Consider the following 21,415-nt stretch of genomic DNA (forward strand, 5'->3'; position numbering starts at 1 on the left):
GCAGTGGCTGTTCTTTGAGTGGCTTGAAACCAGATGGTTTAATTACTTGTTAGTAAGGCATTTGCCTGGGAAAAAAAAAATCCTTTGTCAGACAGCTCCTAGATTAACAAGGCTACATTTCAGTGGCTTGACTAGATTTGCTCACCTTAGCTAAAATTGGAAATAACTTTGGACTCCCATTTTTTAAGCCAGTCACATCAGTGCTATTAATGGGAGGAAAACGAGGGCAGGAAATCCTACCATTGAGATGTGTCTCAATGCATTACACACACTTGTCATCCAGCCGGCTTTACCATGATCCTCTGCTGCATGCGTCCCTTAGACCCATGAACTGCATGCATCCTTTTTTGTTGATTTCTTTTATGACTCTTACAATCTTTTGTGTGGTTGTTTAGTTTTTCATGCCCATCTTTGTTTTATTTGTTTGTTCCCTGTCTTTGGTTGGATGCACTTCCTGTGTGTGTGTGTTGTCACTTCCTGTCCAGTGCTGGAGTTTGAGCTACGGAAAGCAAAGGAGACCATTCAGGCTCTGCGCGCCAACTTGACTCAGGCAGCAGGTGTGGCGTACTTTTAACTTCTTCTCCACCTGAACCCTCTTTTGTTACAACCTTCTGTCTTTTTTTTCCTAAGAGATTTCCTCTAGATGAATAACGCTCAGCGTCGTTTAAAACTCAACTAATATCTTCTCAATTTCTCAGAGAGCGAAGTGGCCTCTCAGGAGAGAAAAAACTTCAAGTCAAGTCCTGAAATTCAGGTGGGGAATCTTTTAAACGTTGAAAATGAAAAGATTTGTGAATTTCTTTTCCCCTCTCAAATGAATTCAGAGATGTGTTTCTTTAAACCCCTGTGATGGTATCACTGCTTGGCCTTTTGTGAATCATTTCACAGCTTCTCTTTCCTCTCTACCTCAGGAGCCTATACGCCAACTGGAGAAACGAGCCTTAAACTTCCTTGTGAATGAATATTTATTGAAAAATGAATACAAACTCTCATCCATCACCTTCTCTGACGAAAACGATGATCAGGTAAAGATTCTCTGGCTGTTGCATGTTTTAAAGTCGGAATGACAAATGTCTGAATGGAGTTAACCTTTTTTATAATTTATTTCTGCCTGCTTCCTAATACAAAGTCTTTTTATTCCTGAGGTAAAATGGGAGGTGTCAGACTAAGGGCACTGGTCTAAGAGCAGTGGCAGGGTCATGTGACCATAAATAAATTCAACAACTCAGATCAGCTGTCCTGTTCTGAGCTTGCACCGTGTCCTGCTTTATCTATACAGAGGACACCCCCACTTTCAGCACAAATTAGTATTGTTTAAATATTTTTGTTATATAAAGTTTGTTTTACTTGTTTCCAGGACTTTGAGTTGTGGGACGATGTCGGCCTCAACATTCCAAAACCACCTGACCTGTTACATCTATACAGAAACTGTGGTACCCCCCTCCCTTCTCCTCGGGACACAGTGGATGTGTCAGTAGGGGTGAACTTTGGCGATCTTCCAGGAAACTGCATCCCCCAAGATCCCCCAAAGAAGCCTGACCTCTTACAGCAGGTTCGTGTGTGTGGGTGTGTGTGTATGGATGTAATTCATAGATGTGCGGTTATTCACGGGTGGTACCTTACATCCATGTTGGATTTCTACCTCAATGAGTGAGTCAGTCAGGAATTTTGCTCTTGGCTGCATCCAAGGCTTTGTGATTATAAAATTGTTGCTGTTCTAAAGTTGAGATGGGTATTCTTTTATCATAGGACACAGGGGTCATTTTTGCTCTCTCTTTATTTGTTTGCAAGTTATATACTGGACAGAAAACAGTGCATTTACACTCTCTTTGAGAGTACACATCACACCATTCACATTGTTTTAGTAAAAAGCTGTGGAACTGAATGAAAAGTGTGCTTCTTTCAATTCGTCTGAAATATCCCTACTAGCTACTAAGTCACTCGAATTTTGACCTGTTGGACCACCTGCTCTTGAGCTGTGGTAATAAAATGTCTATCATTCTTTTTGTGCCTCTATAGCAACAGACAGAAGTCGTCCAAGAGTTGGAGTACCAGATAAGCCTCCTCAACAATGAGAAGCAGAGCCTAGCTGAGCAGATCAAGAAACTGCAGAGGTTTGTGCTGCTGTACAAGTGAATCAGTCAGTATGTAATACAGGTCGAGACACAGCTTACAGTTGCACTATTTATCTTATTCATCATATGACCACTGTTACTATGCAATGATGCTGAAACAGATCCTTCTATTCATAGCAGTTATGTGCCATTACAACAAGAACATTTACCACTACCGCTAGGGGGAAATGAGAAGCATCCATAAAAAATGTTTTCAGCACTTCATCCGACATTATAACCAAAACTGTGACCAAAACAGGCCATGAGGTAGAACCAGTATGGAAATTTCCCCCAAGCACCACCACTGTTGCATGAAATTACAGAGGAAACCCTTCTCTGACTCATTTTCCTTCTATGTGAAATCTTTAATTTCCACCATCGGAATTCAGACACATTTCCTTTATCACAATCCAAAATTGTTAAGTGATTTTACAGAACTGTTCTACCGCTTATTTTTGATGGAAAATGTTCATCTTATTGACTCGCTTCTTCACTAATAAGAATCATGTAGTGTTTTCTGACCACGTCCTCTCCCGTCTGCTCTTCCCTGCCTCACAGTGAGATTCAGACACTGAAGAGGACTGTCTCCTCCCCACCTCCGGCCACTCTGGACCTGGGCTCCCAGAATACATCTAACCCCTCCTCCAACACCACCACTTCTTCCACTGCTCCTCTCTCTGTGGTATGTGGTCAGTTTGAATATGTAATGTGGAGACTTGTGCGATATACAGTGTTAATAGTACCAGTGTCCTGCAATTAAAAAATAAATAAATAAATTACCCTTCAAAGACATTCAAATGATTCCAGTGTGTGCTTGTTTCCTGATGTATTTTGACAGAAGCCCAGACATTTGACATTAATCCTAACCTAATCTAGTCTTACTCTCAGCCTCCTACAGATAATGGCCAGTATCTGGACATCCGGGGGGTTTCAGAGCCTGAAACTGAACTGCACCCCCCTTCTACTAAGAACACATCACATCCCCACCCACAGTCCCACAACAAGCTTAAGAGTCGGCCTCCTGTCAAGTTTGATCAACCTAACAGGTGAGTGGAAATTCAGACATACAGGAAACGTGTAAATGAATAGATGTAAACTTTCCAAAACGCTTCCTATCCTAAACATTCTGTATATACTTTGTGCACAGAAATGTATAAATGGATACTAGATATGACAAGCAGTATACTCACTATTACAGCTATACTGCCCATCTCAGTGTAGTTACTAAATGAAGGCACTAGATGGAGGTAGTTATCAGTCTATGCAGCCACAATGGACAATACAACAGTACTTGAAAATGTGCCTTAATTCTCTCAGAGCACATTCTTTGTGGGAAGTTTTGATCGTGCATGGGTGGTATAGTCTATCACTATACCACCCATGCTGTAGTATGTTTAGTGCACCAACAACTTTTGAGTCATCCAGTCAAGGAAATACAATATATTTTTCCCTTTTGGAAATTTCAGATTAATGTGCAATATCTGCTACTGGACAGATGCCAGTGCTGCTGTAATGTCCTGTGGCCAAACTCCATCTATTTTTATTTTTCACTTCACTGACATGGGAGAGTGGCAGCTCTAAGCTCTCTGGCAGGGTGGCCCAGTCCAATCCTCAATCATTCAGTGGTCAGGGCAATCTCCAGTTGCCGGACAGTCCAGACTGTAATGACTGTCTCTTGTTGTTTGCGGTGTTGCAGAAAGTTATCCCCGGCCTTCCTGCAAGCCCTGCTGTCCTTCTGCAGAATGTGCTCCGACAGCCGCCTTGGGGCAGAGGTCAGCACGCACACTCTTTACTGTAAACTTACAAACTGTACATTTATAATACCGTAACACCATAATAATGTCTCCCATTTCCAGGTGTCCCGTATAGCAGACAGCGAAGAGAGTGTGATGTTGATGCTGGGCCGCTGTCTCCCTCACATTGTCCCTAACGTACTTCTAGCTAAACGAGAGGTAACCCCGCTTCTGGTGCTCCTGCTGCTCATCTTCGTCTCCTCCCTGTATCCCTTTCATTATTGTCATCATCACAGGCTTCTCCTCTTAGTGTCCAATAGATACACACACAGCAGCAAGGCTAAAGCAGGGTGAAAATGTAGGGAAAGTTGCAGGGAACACAGTCATCTTCAGCTTGCAAATTCCCATCCTATATGTGTCTTTGTAGATGGGCAGTGAACCAATTCTAAACAGCATACAAGTCTCATAGTTAAATGTGCTATGTGTAGCATAATTATTTGTCAGTATATTTAATTGTGATACTTAAAATAATGTCAAGATAACATGTCTTATGAAATGTATGTAGTCAGTTCAGTGCCAGATACCACATTTTCCATGAACCTCATAAAAAAAGGAGATGTTGCATCTTTAGTCAGAATTTTTCTTTATAGCTTTGCTGAAGGAGATGAACATGTTGAAAATGATTTTTCTTTTGTTGATTCACCCATTTCACCACCTGCTATTGTGAGAATTATTAAGTTCTGTTTGCTTTGAAAGAACACCAGCCTCTTTCTGGTTTGTGCCACAAGGCATTCCCAAAATTCAACTAACATGCAATGTAGTATTACACACTGTGTGCAGGGGCTGCCAGTCTTCTTGGCAGTTGTCTAATTGGCAGCTTGTTTACAATAATCATACTAATGTCTTGAACCCTAATGTACAAAAGCTGCACTTTGCACTTAACACCTTTATCTTTGTTGTCCTTTGCAAATTTGACTCTGTCTTCTGCCAGTAAGTTGTATGAATAAAGAGCTCATTTAGAGATTACCAGTGCTAAACATTGACATTTTTTAACCTGCTAATATCCAGCTGACTTGTGTCTATCTATTGATTGGGAATTTCACCCCCTTTGTCTGATAATGTTTGTTTTCACCAGTGTCATCATCATTTCTCCTCTGCTGTTTTTGTCCCCCACTCACATTTGCTGTCCTTTTCACTGGTTTTATTTTTATTCTTCTCTTTTCGTCTCACTCATTCTCTCACTCTCATGCATGCCTCTCTTCTAGAGAATGGTTGCACATCTTTGCCAGGTGAGTCTTTCAGGCACTCATCTGCATGGTTTTCATTTGACCAGTAGACCAAAATGGTGTAACTAATGCGCAGCTCCTGTTGGCTACAACTGCTGTCACATAGGCTTTGACTTGCCAGAAATTTTTTTTGTTTGTTTGCAGTAGTTTTCTGTGACGTGCTAATAACTGTTTAAGTATGCTTTCTTGCATTATCATAAAATTAAATGTTAAAATGGATTTGTATCTAAAATATGAACTAACATGCAATGATGGCCTAAGGTATGCAGTTTTAGCCTGAGGTGGGTCATGTACTGTATGTCTCTTAAACCCAGTGTATCTTTACTCTGTCCTTGTCTAATTGGTTCCCATTTGTTTAAATTGCTGGCTAGCTCTAATCATTTTGAGTGCCTTAGTTGCTTTTGAGATTGTGGAATGATTTTACTTATTAATATAACATTTTCCAGCAACCTATTTAAAAGTAGCTTATATTTTTGCTATTTGCTATGTTATTATGGCTAAATAAAACCAGTGTTTTCCACATCCTTGAGACTAACTAAATGTAAACCAGTGTTCTTCCTAGAACTGTTGGGGAACAAAGGAAGGAGATTAAAAAAATAGATTAGGCATTAATATGCTGTTCCTTCTTGCAAGCTGTAATACAAACACCTGCACAGGTGTTCTGTCTACACATAACTGCTTGCATGCAATTTGTGTCTGTGTGTTTTCATGTGTGTACAAATACTATGCGCCTGAGTTTTACACACAGATTGTTGATAAGACACAAAATGGAGTGTTTGAAAGAGGTAAGTCTGGTTGGAGTAGTTCCCCGTCTGTCTGCTTTGCATATCATAATGGTTATGTTTTGTTAATAAACCACCACAGTTATAGGGAACTTAATCTCTTTGCAAAATCAAGATGAACTGAGGGGAGAGACAGACATTTTGCACACACACACACACACAGCACAACACAGAGACCTTGGGGTCCTTTTTGAGTGGTTCGGACTTTGTACCATGTCCGTTAGATTCACCAGCCATGACATTGCGTACACACACTCAGACGCTCACACTTCCATCTTGCAACCTGAAGCTTTCCAACCCCCACGCGCCTGGAGACACACCTTGTTGTTGTTAAAATGTGACACCCACTTAATAACAAAAAGTGTTTGACTTGGAACGGTGGTATGAGGCATTGAAACTCTGCCTGCCACCTGGCTGGATTATCAGACACTATAAATCATTAAACATGTTTTTCTTCAATATACTGTGTTGTGCTGTAGCTTAATGCGATTTGAATTCTCTGTATAGCTCTGCATTACTTATTTTAGGCTTAATCTGTGGTCATTTGCTACAGTGCTATTTTCTAACAGTAAAGGGTGTGTCTAATTTATCCAAGAAGCATAATCACTTTTAAGTGAGTAAGTATATGCTATAATTATTAACTTCCTTTTCTGCCAGCCAGCTTAACTGTGATCTTTAACGAACTACTGGCAAGACAAAGAACATTGACAGTTTTGTCAGGACTGTTACAAGACACAAGATTAGAAGTTAAGGAATAACTCGGATGACAGCTATTGTTTACATTCTGCTGTGTGTTTGTACTCAAGCTCTGGTTTCTCGAACAATGAGAACAATAGAAAGTCAGTATGGATATAAAAAAAACTTGAAAAAAGCATCTGGAGGAGAGAATAGTGTTACTGTGGACATTCACTTGTGCTACAAATAGATGTTTATCATTACCTTACAGAATTTACGCGCGTCATTATTTTTTTTTTAATCTGCGAACAGACAACAAATTGGGGAAATAAATTCAATTTTATAATAAATTAAAGATTTGATAAGAGTTGTTAAGGTGGAATGGGAATGTGGTGCATAAAAAGGTGCAACATTTGGATACAGGCTGTTGCATATAGAAGCCCTTGGACTGGAATTTGCAGTAGCTCCACTCTTTGAAGTAAAGCATCAGGCACCCTGGCCTCTGGGTCCTGGCGTCGTACTGTCCACTTTACCTGCCCACAATGTTTACCCAGGACTGGTCAGAAGTTTAACCTCCTGAAGGAGTCTTCACATCAGAAACTCAGAAGTTCACACAGAAATAGAACAGGGTCATCGTGGGTTCTGGCTTTTCAGATGTGTGCTGTTTATGAATTCCTGTATTTGTTATATCAGGCCAGTGCCGCTAAGTATCCAAAAGTGTCTCTTGTGAAAATGTATGGTATTTTCAGAGGCCAGGGCAGAAGATTATTGAATTTGACAGTTAAATTGGGCTGAATTCAGTTAATTTTGCTTCTTTTTGACGCTTGAACGGATTTCACCCACATTGAACTCAGCATGTAACCACTTAAAATGACCCTCTGTTTCTTAAATGCCATATTTTTGCTTTTTAAAAGATAGCCAACATGGCACTGACTTCAGAGGGTTTGTCCAACATTGAGCGAGTGACTCATCACAGCCTATCTTTACCCAAGTGTCTGTCAGGTCCATCTGTCCATCCAGCTTTGGGGTTTTGTTCATTCTTCCAGCACTTGGCAGGAAAATGTGATATCTTCCTGGAAAAAAGCAGAGTTTGTTTGAAAAAAAAACATATTTTTAACTCTGTATGCACTCTCTAATTTGGGTGTGTGTGCCGGGAATTTAGGGCTGACCACAATTTGGCCATGGTCTGTATCAAGGGCAGCTGAGCTCTCTCCCCTCTGGTTGGAAGGTCCATAAACTCTGTGTGAACTCTGAGATAGAGCTGTTGTAGTAGGGGAGTAGGGTATACATGTGTGTCTCTCTATATGCAGATGTGTCTGGGTGTATGCATGCACTATTTAAGTCTCTTCAATACGTGGCTCTAATTGTCTGTGTGTGACTCCAAAGTCAAATGAGTCAAGGTAGAACCCCACCTAAGTATTGAAGGTAAGCGTGTTTTCACCGGTGTTGATGGACTCCTATCACAAGGTGACCCCCTGTGTTTTCTTTCTCCCTGTGACTTTCCCATTTTCTCTCTTCTTTTTAATAAACGCCTTCTCCCCTTTTCCTATTCCCCGTTCTCCATAGACGTCCAGGCCTGCTTGACTGATACCCGGCCGTCCTTTCCCTGTGTGTTTCAACCTCACTCTTCTTTTGCTAAGTAATCTAAACTAATGATATTTCTCTCTCTCTGTTTCTCTCTACTTGTCTCTCCTTCAGGAGTTGATCCCACTCATCTTGTGCACCGCCTGCCTTCACCCAGAGCCTAAAGAGAGAGACCAGCTCCTTCACATCCTCTTTAACCTAATCAAGAGACCAGATGATGAGCAGAGGTGTGTCTTGTTTGTGTGTGTGTGCGCACACAGAACAACATGCATATAGTTTTTTTATGCGGGTTGATCAACTTCAATCAAACTATGAGACAGCAGTGTGTTCTCATATGTTTCTCTGTGTGTGTGTTTCCAAAGACAAATGATCTTGACGGGCTGCGTTGCATTTGCGCGACACGTGGGTCCCACACGTGTTGAGGCTGAACTACTTCCTCAGTGCTGGGAACAGGTACAGTAAATACACTGTAGGTGGCCTTTTTGTTATTGAATATGCTGTCACTGATTTTCGTGGTAATACAAAGGCTTCTCCCACACCTGCTCGAATACATGTCCAACCTCTGAGTTGATTTTTTTTTTATGTCATATTTTGTTTTTGATGTTGGGTTTGTTTTTTGTTTTTTTGTTTCCCTTTAAGCCCTCTGTGACACTTTCCATTTTATGGGGCATGTTTCGATGCTCTGTTTCAGTACGAAGGCTGGAGCTATTTTTGTTGTTGTTGATGTTTTCAATTTGGTTCTTATGCATGTGGATTTGACAGTACAAAAGGAAGATACTTCCGTTCTGCAAGAAATGCTCAAAGCTCTAATGCAAAAATATTTCATTTTACACTATATATAAAAGATCTCAGTTATGTCTTGTATTTAGTGCGCAGGCCATTTGGTGTTGCATGTTCTGATTCAAGACTATCATTACATCCATGGTGTCCCTGACTTAAATGTGATATCAGTTTTGTTTTCATTGCCACCTGTGTCACCTCATACAGCACATTTATGGCAACAACAGCTGCCAGCAGTTTGGAGGCTGAGAATCTTACTAGAAAGACCAATAGTAGTTTCCACAGGGTCAGCATGTTGATGATACATGAGTTGTTTCCATTCCACGGTGGCTGCCCTCCAGTCTACTTCTCTCCTGCTTTCAACTTCTGTTGACACTTTTTTTCTCCAAATCTTGTTCTCTTCTTTTACAGATTAACCACAAATATCCGGAGAGGAGACTGTTGGTGGCAGAGGCTTGTGGAGCCTTAGCACCATACCTGCCTGTAAGAACAGAATACCGAAGTAATAAGGGTTTTACATGAATATAGTTGAATAAAATGCTAATTAATTCTCTGTCTCTGTCTGTCTTGGTTTCTTTCTCTGTAGAAGGAGATCCGTAGCTCCTTGGTGTTGTCCATGTTGCAGCAGATGCTTACTGAGGATAAGGCTGACATGGTTAGAGAGGCTGTGGTCAAGAGTCTGGGTATTATCATGGGTTACATAGATGACCCTGACAAGTACTCCCAGGTATGTGCAAGAACTAAATATAAAATGGTCTACTTCCGGTTTCTAATAATTGTTTTTAGTCAGTTTCCTTCTGCTGGTGAAATAGTGTTGTAGCAATAATAAAAATAGCATTAGGGGTTAATGTTGCTATGTCTCTTCCAGGGTTTTGAGTTGATGCTGCTGTCACTTGGGGACCCATCGGAACGGGTGGTCAGTGCAGTCCACCAGGTCTTCATTCCTGCCTTTGCTGCCTGGACCACGGAGCTGGGCACCCTGCACACTGCTCTTATCCCTTCTCTTTTGGCACGTATAGAGAAACTACTTATGGTAAGTGTAAGGAAAAGAATATACAGAACAAATGTATAAAAAATATAGCATTACATGCTCTCTAATGTGTACCAGAATATCATTGTAAGGAAAGCTGTCCTTCCTCTTTCTGTAGCAAGGAGAACATGGTCTGGATGAACACAAGCTACACGTGTTCCTGTCGGCCCTGCAGTCTCTCATCCCTCCCCTGTTTGCTGTGGTGCTGCAGAACGCACCCTTCACAAGCAGAGCCAAACTCGATGGAGACACACCTGCAATAGAGGGTAGGACAACTACACGCACGGACACACACACAGAAGTCACAAGTAAAATAAGTAATTTCTTACAGCAGTACACTTGCTGAGTATCGTTTCTGTTCCCGTGTCTTGTTCCTGCAGTGACCCGATTCCCCAGGCCAGCTTCTCCGCTCCAGGACGTTGCAACCCTCATCGGCAGCAGAGAAATGCTCGGTGCCCTGCTGTTACTCTACGACCACCAGCTAGAGCTTGAAGGAACCACCGGCTGGGATAGCCTGCTATGGGTGGTCAACCAACTGTGAGAAATGCGCACACACACACACACGCGCATGTGTAAAAACATATATGTCTAAAGACAGCTTTGTGCATGGTATCACCAAAACATACACTGCTCTGTCTCCAGCCTTCCTCAGCTCATAGATATCGTGAGTCGTATCAATGTGACGTCATCGACGTGTGTACATGAGTTCTCTCGCTTCTTCTGGAGGTTCTGTCGCACCTTCGGCAAGATTTTTACCAACACTAAGGTAAAAACCCTGTGACTCATCAAAATGAACATTCTCCTGACGGTGGAAAGAAAGTGTGCTTTAGCTCCAGCTTATCTCTACCCTAGCTCTCCAAAAAGTTAGTTGTTAGTGAACTATATATTTATTTTCTTCATTATTCTAAGGGTACAATTTATGCACTGTTTTGTGTCTTGAAAAAATTAAAAAAAGGAATTCTTCGCTTTTGCTCCTGAGATAACTGATGTGTACTGTACACTACACCTGTCAGTTATGACAATTTGAAGGTATCTGAGATATTTGCTTCCTGCTAACTAAAGATTAACCTTTTAAGTGTTTATCACGTAGGTAATAAGTGCTCAAGTGAGGGTCTGATCACAGCTGTAGTGACTTTATTCTTAACAGTAGTATTCACTGTGTACTGTGTATCAATCAGAAGTTCACTGCGAGTCCAAGAGCAGTGGTTGTAACCACTGTGCCTTCCTCTGACCTCATAAAGATATCCATCAAAAATGAATCTGACATATCCAGTACTGTACTTAAAATAGTACTTTATAGTAAATGTCAATGATAATATTTATAATTTAATATATTCGCATGACCTTTTCAGGTCAAACCACAGTTCCAAGAGATCCTGCGACTGTCTGAAGAGAATGTTGGTGAGTGCAGCAGATATAACACATACACACAGATGTGCATTTGTTGTAAGATTTTCTGTGCTCTCAAGAGGATGTTGGTAGGTGGAGCTCAGACGCAGACACTGTTGATGTAAACAAGCTATTTGGAGTCAGCTATGGGTGTTCCCCTCTTTTTTTTTTTATTCCGGACATGTTTCTGTAGTTATAAGAGGTGCTTGGTCTCAGTTGGCTGCCAAGTGATTTAGCTTTGGTATTGTGGCCATTTATGAAATGTGTTTTGTATTGAGAAGTATGTGTTAAGGTCATTTTGATCTTACTTTGCAGTTGTTCTTTTCAGTAGATTTTTTGTAAAACCATAATGATATAATGTATGCTGTAGACACATTGCTACAGACACGGTCATGTTGCCAAACGCTTTGCATAATATAATAGACCTTGCCTCACTTCATCGTGTCCTGTCACATTTGATTGTACATGGGTGTTTTTCTTATTTCCTTGATTAATTGGGTTGAGTTGTGTTTAAGTGCAAGTGTCAAATCTTGACCCACAATTGTGAATACAGGAAAATGTACATCTCAGATCATTACTGCACTAAGCAGGAGCATCAATAAACTATTATGCCATTCAGCCACGGGAAAGACAAGTAATGGCTTGATTTTAATAGCTGTACTTGGAGTTTTGATGTTTGTTTTACCTGTTTTGGTTTGGTTTAATTCCTCTGACAGATGTTTCAGCAGGGAACGATATTCTCACCAAAGCCACAGTCCCCATCTATGCCACTGGAGTGCTGACTTGTTATAACCAGGTAAGTAAATCAATTAATAGCCTAAAGAGAGCACTTGAAGCTGATTCATCATAAGATTCATACCTTGTGGTGGTGCAATTTAGTGTCTCACACAATAAATCTACAGTGTGTCAATGATTCTCTGTTTAAAGTTAGTTTGACATGTTTTTGACCCCGTTCTCTCGTCTGTTTTACAGTATGTAGAGTGTGAACCACATTGCACTTTGGGTTATTGTTCTTAGTCACAAGGGAAAATCCACTCAAAAACACTTCAAGCTGCCACATGTTTTTGTTTTGATTTTAGGTTCACAAAATGATGCAGCACTTGCAAAACACTGGTATTTTGATTTACCTTTCAACACAACATGTCAATAAAACATGTTCAGAGCCATTTTATCTTATGTTCAAAGTGACAAGATGTCTGCTGTCCGAAAATACTCTAACTGATTTGTAGAAATTGGCCCACACTTACGATGTGGATGTATTTGTATTGCTACATGAACTGACATAAACATTGTATGATTTCTGCATACAGGAGGAGGATCGCAAGTTATTGGTGGGTTTCCTGGAGGATGTTATGACAACCTTGTCTTTGTCCCATGCACCTCTCGACAGCCTGAAGGCCTCCTTTGTAGAGCTGGGGTGAGACACACACACACAACACACAGCACACACATCAAACACACAACACACACACATAGACATGTAAATGTAGTCTTTCATAACCCAAAAATGATTTGCACTGCCGTTGTTACATGTGTCAAAAAATAATCTCACAGTTTGGAAGTATGTTGTTGGTTGACTGTTGACATAATATTGCCCATTATTTATGTTCTGCTCTCTTTTCAGTGCCAACCCAGTGTACCATGAATTGTTGCTGACTGTTCTGTGGTACGGGGTAGTTCATACCTCTGCACTGGTTCGGTGTACTGCAGCACGGATGTTTGAGGTACAAAACACACACACACACAGATAGCGAATTGAAGTAATCACATATAATTTAAATAAATACAATATTTTTATAGTTTTAATTTTTCCTTTTTACATTTTTAGTAAGACCTACACTTGTAGACACACTAAATGTATACTAAACTATAGCATGGCTGCACAGTTATGGATAAAATGGTAATTAAGATACATTTGTAATGATGTAATTATCAAGTGAAAGCATCTTCATTTTATAATAGACAGTATGCTCTAAATTAAATTATACATACATACATACATATACAAAAATGTCTTGTGCGGTTATACACAATTGTGCAATCCTACATTATAGATTTTTATGTTTACCTATTTGCTGTACATGTGCTAGCTCTGCTTGCTATTGCTGCTGTTTAACATGCATTTAATACTTAGTCTTTTGAGGGTGAATAAAGATTACTGTAGCTTACCAGCGCCCTGGTTCCAACTGTGTGGTGAGACCCTCCTAGAGTTGACATCAGACCATTGACTGTGCACTGGTCTCTGAAGTGACTACATAAATATCTGCTGCATGTCAGAGAAAGGCTAAAGTCAGCAACCTGAAAGTATAATAAAGAATTTAAGGCCTGATCCCTTCAGTGTTGTTGGAAAATATAATTTAATCAGAAATGTTTTGTCATGAATATTTGTTTTACTTTTTTAGCATTTCAGGTCTTGTGGAAATATAATCCTTCTATTATTTTAAAGGGAGATGACTATTTCCCTATTTTCTTTTGTGCGATTTTATTCCGCTGACAATTTTTAAGCCAGGTTCCCAAAGCAAAAGTCCTGGGCTAAACCTTGAGAAACAACCATAACAAATCACACATCCCTGTCCGTGTAGATCAGTGCACACGTTACGGTCAAATGTTTGGATAAGGGTCTAGGTATAGCAGTAGAACTGGGCCTATGTTGATCTAAACTTGGTGGAGGAGGAGTGGAAGGCGGTATTCATGTCCCCCCCGTTTGTTTTGTGAAGTACTTGCCCTTTCCCAACACACCCCACTGTCACCATTCCATAGTGATTAGCCGTCCACCATTGTCAGAACTGTGGGTTGAAATGTGGTCCTCTATCACAGATTCCAGATCGGACACATTTACTGTCAACTACTATCAGTTTAAATGAATAAAATAATCATCTGACCTGGAGTCTGTGGAAAGAGCCCACAGCTTTATGCTCACCATACTGTAAAAGTATCTGTGCAGTTTAGCTATGTTGGCTTTGCCATTTCTTCTGCATACCTGCGTGTGCATGTGCGTGTGTTTGTTTGCGTGTGTGTGATTGTGTGTGTGTGTGTGTGTGTGTACACACACTTGCTTGATACATGCAGTGCCGTTCCGTGCCTTGCAGCTATGGTTCTTGTCATTGTATATCACTTTCTTCCTATCTTTTTGTGTTTGTTTTTCTTTTTCCCTCCCCCTTTCTGTTGTGCTTTTTTTTTTTTTTTTTCTCTCTATCTATTGCCGGTGTTGCTCGCTCTTGTCCCAATGCCCTGCCCACCTCTGTGACATCACGGCTGGCTCTGTCCAACCCGATCAGCTGCTGGTGAAGGGGGTGAATGAGACGCTGGTAGCTCAGAGAGTGGTGCCGGCTCTCATCACACTGTCCTCCGACCCTGAAATGTAAGTGGAACAACAACAACAACAACAACAATAAACCGCGCCGCGTCTCTCCCCCCTTCTCTCTGCCGTCTGAGAACTATCACACCGAAACAAGCCCGTATCTGCCAGGAGCAACAGCACAAAACAGTATCTTCCTTGATCACTAATTTATTTGATTCAATATCAATTTAATTCCACAATTTCAGATTCTTAGTGTTCTCCTTTTAATTCTCCATATGGCATAGTTCTCAGCAGTTGTGTGGAGTTGCTCCTGTTTAGGTTTAGGCTGGGCCATGGGGTAGTTCATCAGCATAACCACTGTTAAGACTAACACGCATGTTGGCATCATCAATCTGCAACATTAACCCACGCCAGCTCTCGTCACCTCATCAATCTGCAACACTAACCAGTCCAGATTTGTGCGTGCTCATTGTCTGCATGCAGCAATAGCACAATCCCAGCATGCTCATCTGTAACCTGCCACCCTCCCTTCTTCCTCCCCACCTCACTCAGTTTAAGCAGGACCCCTCCTCCTGACCGACCATTTAGCTAGTGGTTGGTTTTGTCTTTACCCCGTCTTTCTCAGTTTTATCCTTTCACTCTATTTCTCTCTCTCTCTCTCTCTCTCTCTCTCTCTCTCCCTCTCTGTCTCTGTCTCTGTCCTTCTTGTCTCTTCTCTCTCTCTCTTCATCATCTCTCTCTCTCTTCTCTCTCTCTGTCCCTCTCTTCTTGTCCTCTCTCTCTCTCTCTCTCTTTCTCTCTCCTCTCTCTCTCTCTCTCTCTACTGTGTCTTCTCTCCTCTCTCTCTCTCTCTAATATCTCTTCTCTCTCTCTCTCTCTCATCTTCACACCATCCCTTCCCTTCTATCTTTGCCTCTTTTCTTTCACCTCTCTCCTCCCACCCTGTATCTTTCCCTCCCCCCCTCTGTCTCTGTCTCCTCCCACCCTGCCTCTCCCTCTCTCTCATCCTGCTGTGTGGTGGGTTTGCAGTTGGTTCTCCGAGGCATGAGTGAAGCATTAGTAGATCGCCGGGCGGCTCCGGCCCTTATAACTCTGTGCAGTGGGCCTGAATTGTGAGTCAATCAACACAAGAAAACCTTTCTGTAAACATTGTCATTTTGCGGGCTGCATCCTTACTGTGTGAACCAGCATCTTTCTAGAAATCTGTCTGGCTGAGTCTCCGATTTGTGTCCTTAAAAAAAAGCCCTTGTAGCGGTTTACTGACCTGGAGTCACACTTTTTACATTTTAAGTTGGACAAATACTTACCCTAACCCTAACCCTAACCCAAATCTCCCCTAGACCTCCTAGATTTGTGGCACACATTGGTAGTTTTCATAGCTGTATACACGTGGGACAAACAAAAAGATAATTTTTTTGGTGTGCCAGTGTACATCCAGCCTTTATATTTGTGATTACATGATAAACTAAGTGGCGACACTGTTTGAATGCAGCCCTTTTCATCTCATCATTCTCTGTATTGAAATGCCATGCTAATGGGTACACACTTGTCCCCAACTTGTAGATGTAACTTATATTTATTTAAAAAGCCTAACATGTTTCTTTGTAACCTTTTTTTAAGGTTTTTGGCATGATATATGTCACATATCTTGCTTTGTCCACAATTAACTGTAGAGTAAAAAGTAATACTTATAGACATAATGAGAAACTGTTTTTTTACTCCAATTCCAAGATGGCCCAAGTGTATCTTTTGGTCTTTCCTGCTCCTACTGACAGTGGAATGATTATCTAACATCACTCTAACAGCACCCCATTAATCTTGCTTGTCGTAATTCATTATAATCATTGATTATTGTCAGATATTTTTATTATGTTTATGTCATTATAATGTTTTTGTATTTTAATGTTTTCGAAATGTAAACGAGACACCTTTTAGTTAGATAAGCAGTTAGCTCAAGAATGACACAGTGAGTATATTTAGTTATAAAGTAGTTTGAAAATGGCAGGCGTTGATTATAGATCTGTTCAGTATAGATCTAGGTCAAATATTATTGGCAAAATGTTGCTAGTTTCAAGTTATAGTGGAATCTGATACAAGGAAGGTTTTGAAACATAGCTGATTTTCTATACGTTTATATCTTTGATGAGTTGCAGATGTAAACTCACCAGATCAGTAAAGCAGTTAGACATATGGCCCAACTTACAGCAGTTAGTAAAATACTGATGGCATTGATACATCCTGCAGTTGGCGTTGACAGTTCATTTTGTTTCAATTTCAGCCTCTGGGTATGTAATCCTTCAGTCATCACTGTGGTTACCAGCATGCCATTACTATTTAATCATTATTTTTGGATAAAACCTAGAACATGTGTTAACCAAAGTAGTCAGACTTGTTTGTGCCTTAAATGTGAATGACTTGGCATTAGATATGCCATTGTAATAAAAAAAACTGTTTGAATCTGTTAGTATCATTTTTTGAAAAATCAGAAAATAGCCCCAGGAACAGTTCATCTCGTTAAAACCCAGCAAACTGGTGATCTGATTTTCAAAAAAACTATTTGCAGACTATATTTGACTTGCTCAGATTCTTGCTTAAAGACAAACTAATGGGGAAATTGGAGAGCACCTAGAAGAGTTAACAGTGACTAGTGAATGGTAAAACCATTGTCTTGCTCTCCTGCTGCTTTTAGCTCAGTGAGGATATCCACTATCCCTGCCTTTGGTACCATCATGGAGACTGTCACCCAAAAAGAGGTAGGAAACTAACTGAACAAACTGCACACAAGCCTAATATGTAAACATTGATTAGATACATTGTCTTACCAATTTCATTTCAAATCATTGTACGACTTCTATAAATATACTTCCTGTGAACGTGTGTAGCTGCTGGAGCGTGTAAAAATGCAGCTGGCATCTTTCCTGGAAGACCCTCAGTACCAAGATCAGCACTCTTTGCACATGGAGATCATCAGGACGTTCGGAAGGGTCGGACCCAATGCAGAGCCACGCTTTAGAGATGAGTGTATGTAAAGGACACAAATACATGAAAACGTAGTATAATTTTTTTTGCTTTTTCTTTTGCTCTGACTCTCATGTGCTCTTTCTGTCTGTATTTTTTTTTTTATTCCTCTAGTTGTTTTGCCACACCTTCACAAGCTGGCACTGGCTAACAACAGCCAGGCAGTGGAGAGCAAGAGGATTGACATCGCCACCCAGCTGTTCGAGGCCTACAGTGCCCTTTCCTGCTGCTGTATCCTTTTATAGGTCATATATAATGGTCTGTGTGAGCTGGGACACATATTTATCTTCTTTTTTTTTAGGAGGATTTTTTATTTATAGTCATAATTCTAGCTTTATACTTATACGTGTAAAAGTCAGATAACCTTGTGAAACTGAAGGGGAGAAATGCGTGCATGTGCTCAACTACTGTACTGTATGAGTTTCCAAACATTTACTAGAAGTCTGCGTCAAAGTTGGCTTCCGTTCAGGGTTAGTTGTTGTAACAGTGAGTCACTGGGTAGGCCGTTAGAATAACTGGTCAAATGCTAGCTGCATCAGTTAGATGTGCTCCTGAATGCGCCTGTAAAACTGTGTGGTACATATCAGCATGGCCCCGGTGCCTGAGTGTGTGGTTCAGTGTGTGTGTTGGCAGAGTTTGCCTGTCATTTGGCAGGAGGAGAAAGGGAAAATAAGCTGCCTCCATTTTGGGGCTAGAGGTAATTACAGGGTTGGTTAAGCAAAGGAAAGGATGAGAAAGGGAGAAAGAGCGTGAGAGAAGGAAAGGACTGAACATCAGTTTCAATCCCGAGTAACAGTTCCCAGGATTGGGCTCACGTTTACTTTACCTCTGCTCTGTCTCTGTCATCCTTCTCTTCTGTCATTCTTTCACTTCTTACTATTTCTACTTTCTTGTTTTTTCCTTCTCTCTACTCTGTCTCTACTCTATCAACCCCACCCTACCCAGGTCCAACACACACACCACCACACACACACACATAGAGGACAGCTGGTCTGAGGTTCATTCCTGTGGATCTTTGTCAGGCTGTGATTTTACAGTGCAGTAGTATCCAGGAGGTATAGCCCTAACCTCAGAGGCTTTACCTCCCACTGCACTTCTTTCTCTTGTAATCAGTGTGACAGGCTCTGAAATTGTACATTCCCATCTCCAAAAATATAGATTTCTTCGCTCTTGTCCCATATAGCTCTATTGGGTATGACAGGTGGCAGAACACATGCACATGCAATGTAAGTTTATGTCAGCCTACTTTGGAGGCATATAGCAACACAGTTATTTTAAGAATGTCTGTACAATGAAAGGAAAATATTTAAAAAGCAGTGTTTTTAGTCACCAACTGATTTTTTTAAAATTATCCTGAGGTAAACTCATCTAGTAATGCCTGGAAGCCCCCATCCGAATAGTATTTGTAACTGCTTGGCCTTGAAAACACCAGCTTTTTAGTTTCTAGCTCTCTGCATGTATTGACAACAAGAAAGTCTGTGGGCACACAGCAAACTCAGTTGTTAACGTGGCTCAGCTGTCAATCAAACCTCCTTTTTATAGAATCAATTAACTAACTAACTAAAGCCAGAAAAATGAACACTGACTTGAGCATACATCCAACTGATAAGAACTATTACAATGACAGAAAATCTTTAGGAAATATTTATTTGACGTGTACTTTAAATTTTTTTTTTCTTTTTTTTTTTTAAAAAAACTGTCATGTGGTCCATCTTTAGATATAGTCAATGGGCCTGAGGGTATAAACTCTTCCTGAACCTCTCAGTGCTGGCCTCGTGTATCCGGGGGTGGGGCAGCGTTTGGCTTTCTGAACCCAGACAGTGAAAAGTTAGCATTGTGATTCAGACTGTATGAATAGTAATAAACTCATTCATGGTGCTGCAAGGTGCTTTGGATCAACTGGCATTTATTTTAAACTGTACAAGCTTTCCATTCCAGTCCTTAACTTTCTGTGCAGTCATTTCTGAGGAGGTAATGGTCAACCACTTCTTGCCTGGCCTCAGGTGTCTCCGCGCTGACATGGAGCAACTTTCCCCTGAGCATGAGGTCAGGAGACTTACAGACATACGGTCACACTCATTCACATATTCAAACACAGACACCAACTTAGCATGCACATAGTATCCCATACACATTCTCACGCACTGATAGGCCAGACTGTCTCCCTCTTTCTATCCGTTACTCCTATGGGATCTCGCACAATATTGGTAAAGATAGACTGTCTGACTCTTCACCTCTTTCTCAGACACACTCATACACACACCTCTACAATATTTATTTGTGTCTTCTCACGCCATTCATTTTCATGTGAGCAATTTCCCGAGGTGACTAATGATCAGCTGACTCTTTTCCTCTCTACATATCCACTCTGTCTGTAAAACCTACGTACCGGAAGATGGGAATTATTTCCAAAACTGGAACTAAAACATACAAACTCATATAAGGTCTTTATTCTGTCATATTGTGACAAAATTAGACCCACGCCACCTTTTCTTTACCACTCCAGCAGTTAAAAGTATTATATAGGTGGCATTGCATTCCTAAGAGAAATCTTTTAGTAAATCACGAGATTCAGCTGTTTTTTCCAACAAATATATTTTTGTAAAGGCAACATGTCAGCTTCATCTGTCTCTCGTCATATTCTCCACAGGTTATTCTGAGTTCTATGATCAAGGAGTGTGAAATCAAGGTGGAAAATAGAGGAATGGCAGACGCACAAGGGTGAGAACAAACAACCGGTCCCATTCACACCAACACTTCTTCTAAAATGATTTTGCGAAATGTTGTTTTTCATTGCATGAGAGGCTGTGACAGCAATAATTAATGGCTCTAAAGTGGTAGTTAAGAAGAATTTGGAGGGGGAAGAGGCAGCCCTACTGTGAGGAGAGGGGTCGCTTGACAGTGTTGGGACTGGGCCCATATTGTGGGTTCATTCCCTCGTGGGTAGAGGAGTACATGGAAGAGTGTTGGAACCACACTCATTATGTGGGTATCTTCACAGAAAGAAAGAGCAGAAAAATGAGAGGAGTTGTTTTGGTAACGCTCAAAGAGCTGGGACACCGGCCATGCTGTGGGTGACTTTTAAAAAATGTTTCCCCCATCTTGTTAACATGTGTTTGGGGCTCATTAAAACGAAAAGCGTGTTTATATGGATGTAAGAAGTATGTATGTGTCTCCCTTTGTGCACATATGCTCAGTTTTGGGTGTGTTCGGCCAAAACCCTCTGAGGTTAAAATCTCTGTGTTTGTGCCGAAAGATTTTTGTTCCTCTTTCATTTAGGTCTGTCGAGTCTTTCTTCGACTCCTTTTACTATAGTTGATAACTTGGATCGTTATTTTCACAGCATGTATCTTTTAAAGCATTTTACTTCCTGGCATGAAAGATTCTGGAAACTCTGATATTCGGTGGCTGTGAGCTCTCAGAAAGACTTCTTGAAGTGGCATTCTGTGTACTACATTTCACATGCTTATGCACATTTCTCCAAGGTATATGAAATTGTGTACCAAATTGGGACTTCCCATAATCTATGTACGATAAGTAAATTAATACACAGAGTGGTAAATTAAAACACTTTGCAGGAAATTTGAGGCCTTTATGCCGCAAGAACTGAGTCAGGGTCTGGGCTCCCTGATATCCGTTGACTTAAGGTTGGTGTCGGTGTTAAGATATGATGTTTGTCCTTTTGTTGAGCAATGCAGCAGCTTGGCAGAGTGTTGTAACTGC

The 21,415-nt window shown here is 40.8% G+C and overlaps 1 protein-coding gene across 4 annotated transcripts in view; it reads left to right on the forward strand.

The window, feature by feature from the left end:
* Positions 1-21,415, forward strand: part of relch (RAB11 binding and LisH domain, coiled-coil and HEAT repeat containing) — a 32,642-nt gene that overhangs the window by 9,572 nt on the left and 1,655 nt on the right. Inside the window, exons 3-30 of one of the 4 annotated variants that reach the window (XM_035665979.1) lie at positions 486-557; positions 699-754; positions 912-1,025; positions 1,358-1,552; positions 2,020-2,114; positions 2,673-2,796; positions 3,003-3,160; positions 3,811-3,886; positions 3,971-4,066; positions 5,113-5,136; positions 8,289-8,401; positions 8,537-8,627; positions 9,366-9,437; positions 9,541-9,681; positions 9,823-9,987; positions 10,103-10,250; positions 10,365-10,521; positions 10,627-10,750; positions 11,337-11,385; positions 12,090-12,169; positions 12,684-12,790; positions 12,998-13,097; positions 14,652-14,734; positions 17,364-17,427; positions 17,557-17,695; positions 17,807-17,923; positions 19,650-19,738; positions 20,343-20,413. In XM_035665979.1, coding sequence (XP_035521872.1) covers positions 486-557; positions 699-754; positions 912-1,025; positions 1,358-1,552; positions 2,020-2,114; positions 2,673-2,796; positions 3,003-3,160; positions 3,811-3,886; positions 3,971-4,066; positions 5,113-5,136; positions 8,289-8,401; positions 8,537-8,627; positions 9,366-9,437; positions 9,541-9,681; positions 9,823-9,987; positions 10,103-10,250; positions 10,365-10,521; positions 10,627-10,750; positions 11,337-11,385; positions 12,090-12,169; positions 12,684-12,790; positions 12,998-13,097; positions 14,652-14,734; positions 17,364-17,427; positions 17,557-17,695; positions 17,807-17,923; positions 19,650-19,738; positions 20,343-20,413 — 2,920 coding nt within the window. Of the gene's footprint in view, positions 1-485; positions 558-698; positions 755-911; positions 1,026-1,357; positions 1,553-2,019; positions 2,115-2,672; positions 2,797-3,002; positions 3,161-3,810; positions 3,887-3,970; positions 4,067-5,112; positions 5,137-8,288; positions 8,402-8,536; positions 8,628-9,365; positions 9,438-9,540; positions 9,682-9,822; positions 9,988-10,102; positions 10,251-10,364; positions 10,522-10,626; positions 10,751-11,336; positions 11,386-12,089; positions 12,170-12,683; positions 12,791-12,997; positions 13,098-14,651; positions 14,735-15,703; positions 15,787-17,363; positions 17,428-17,556; positions 17,696-17,806; positions 17,924-19,649; positions 19,739-20,342; positions 20,414-21,415 lie in introns of all 4 variants that reach the window. The other 3 variants (XM_035666053.1, XM_035666133.1, XM_035666217.1) reach the window with 3 other exon arrangements.

Source organism: Morone saxatilis, unplaced genomic scaffold (genome assembly GCF_004916995.1).
Source record: "Morone saxatilis isolate NCDOM2014 unplaced genomic scaffold, NCSU_SB_2.0 Contig0, whole genome shotgun sequence".
In the NCBI taxonomy this organism is placed as follows: domain Eukaryota; kingdom Metazoa; phylum Chordata; class Actinopteri; family Moronidae; genus Morone; species Morone saxatilis.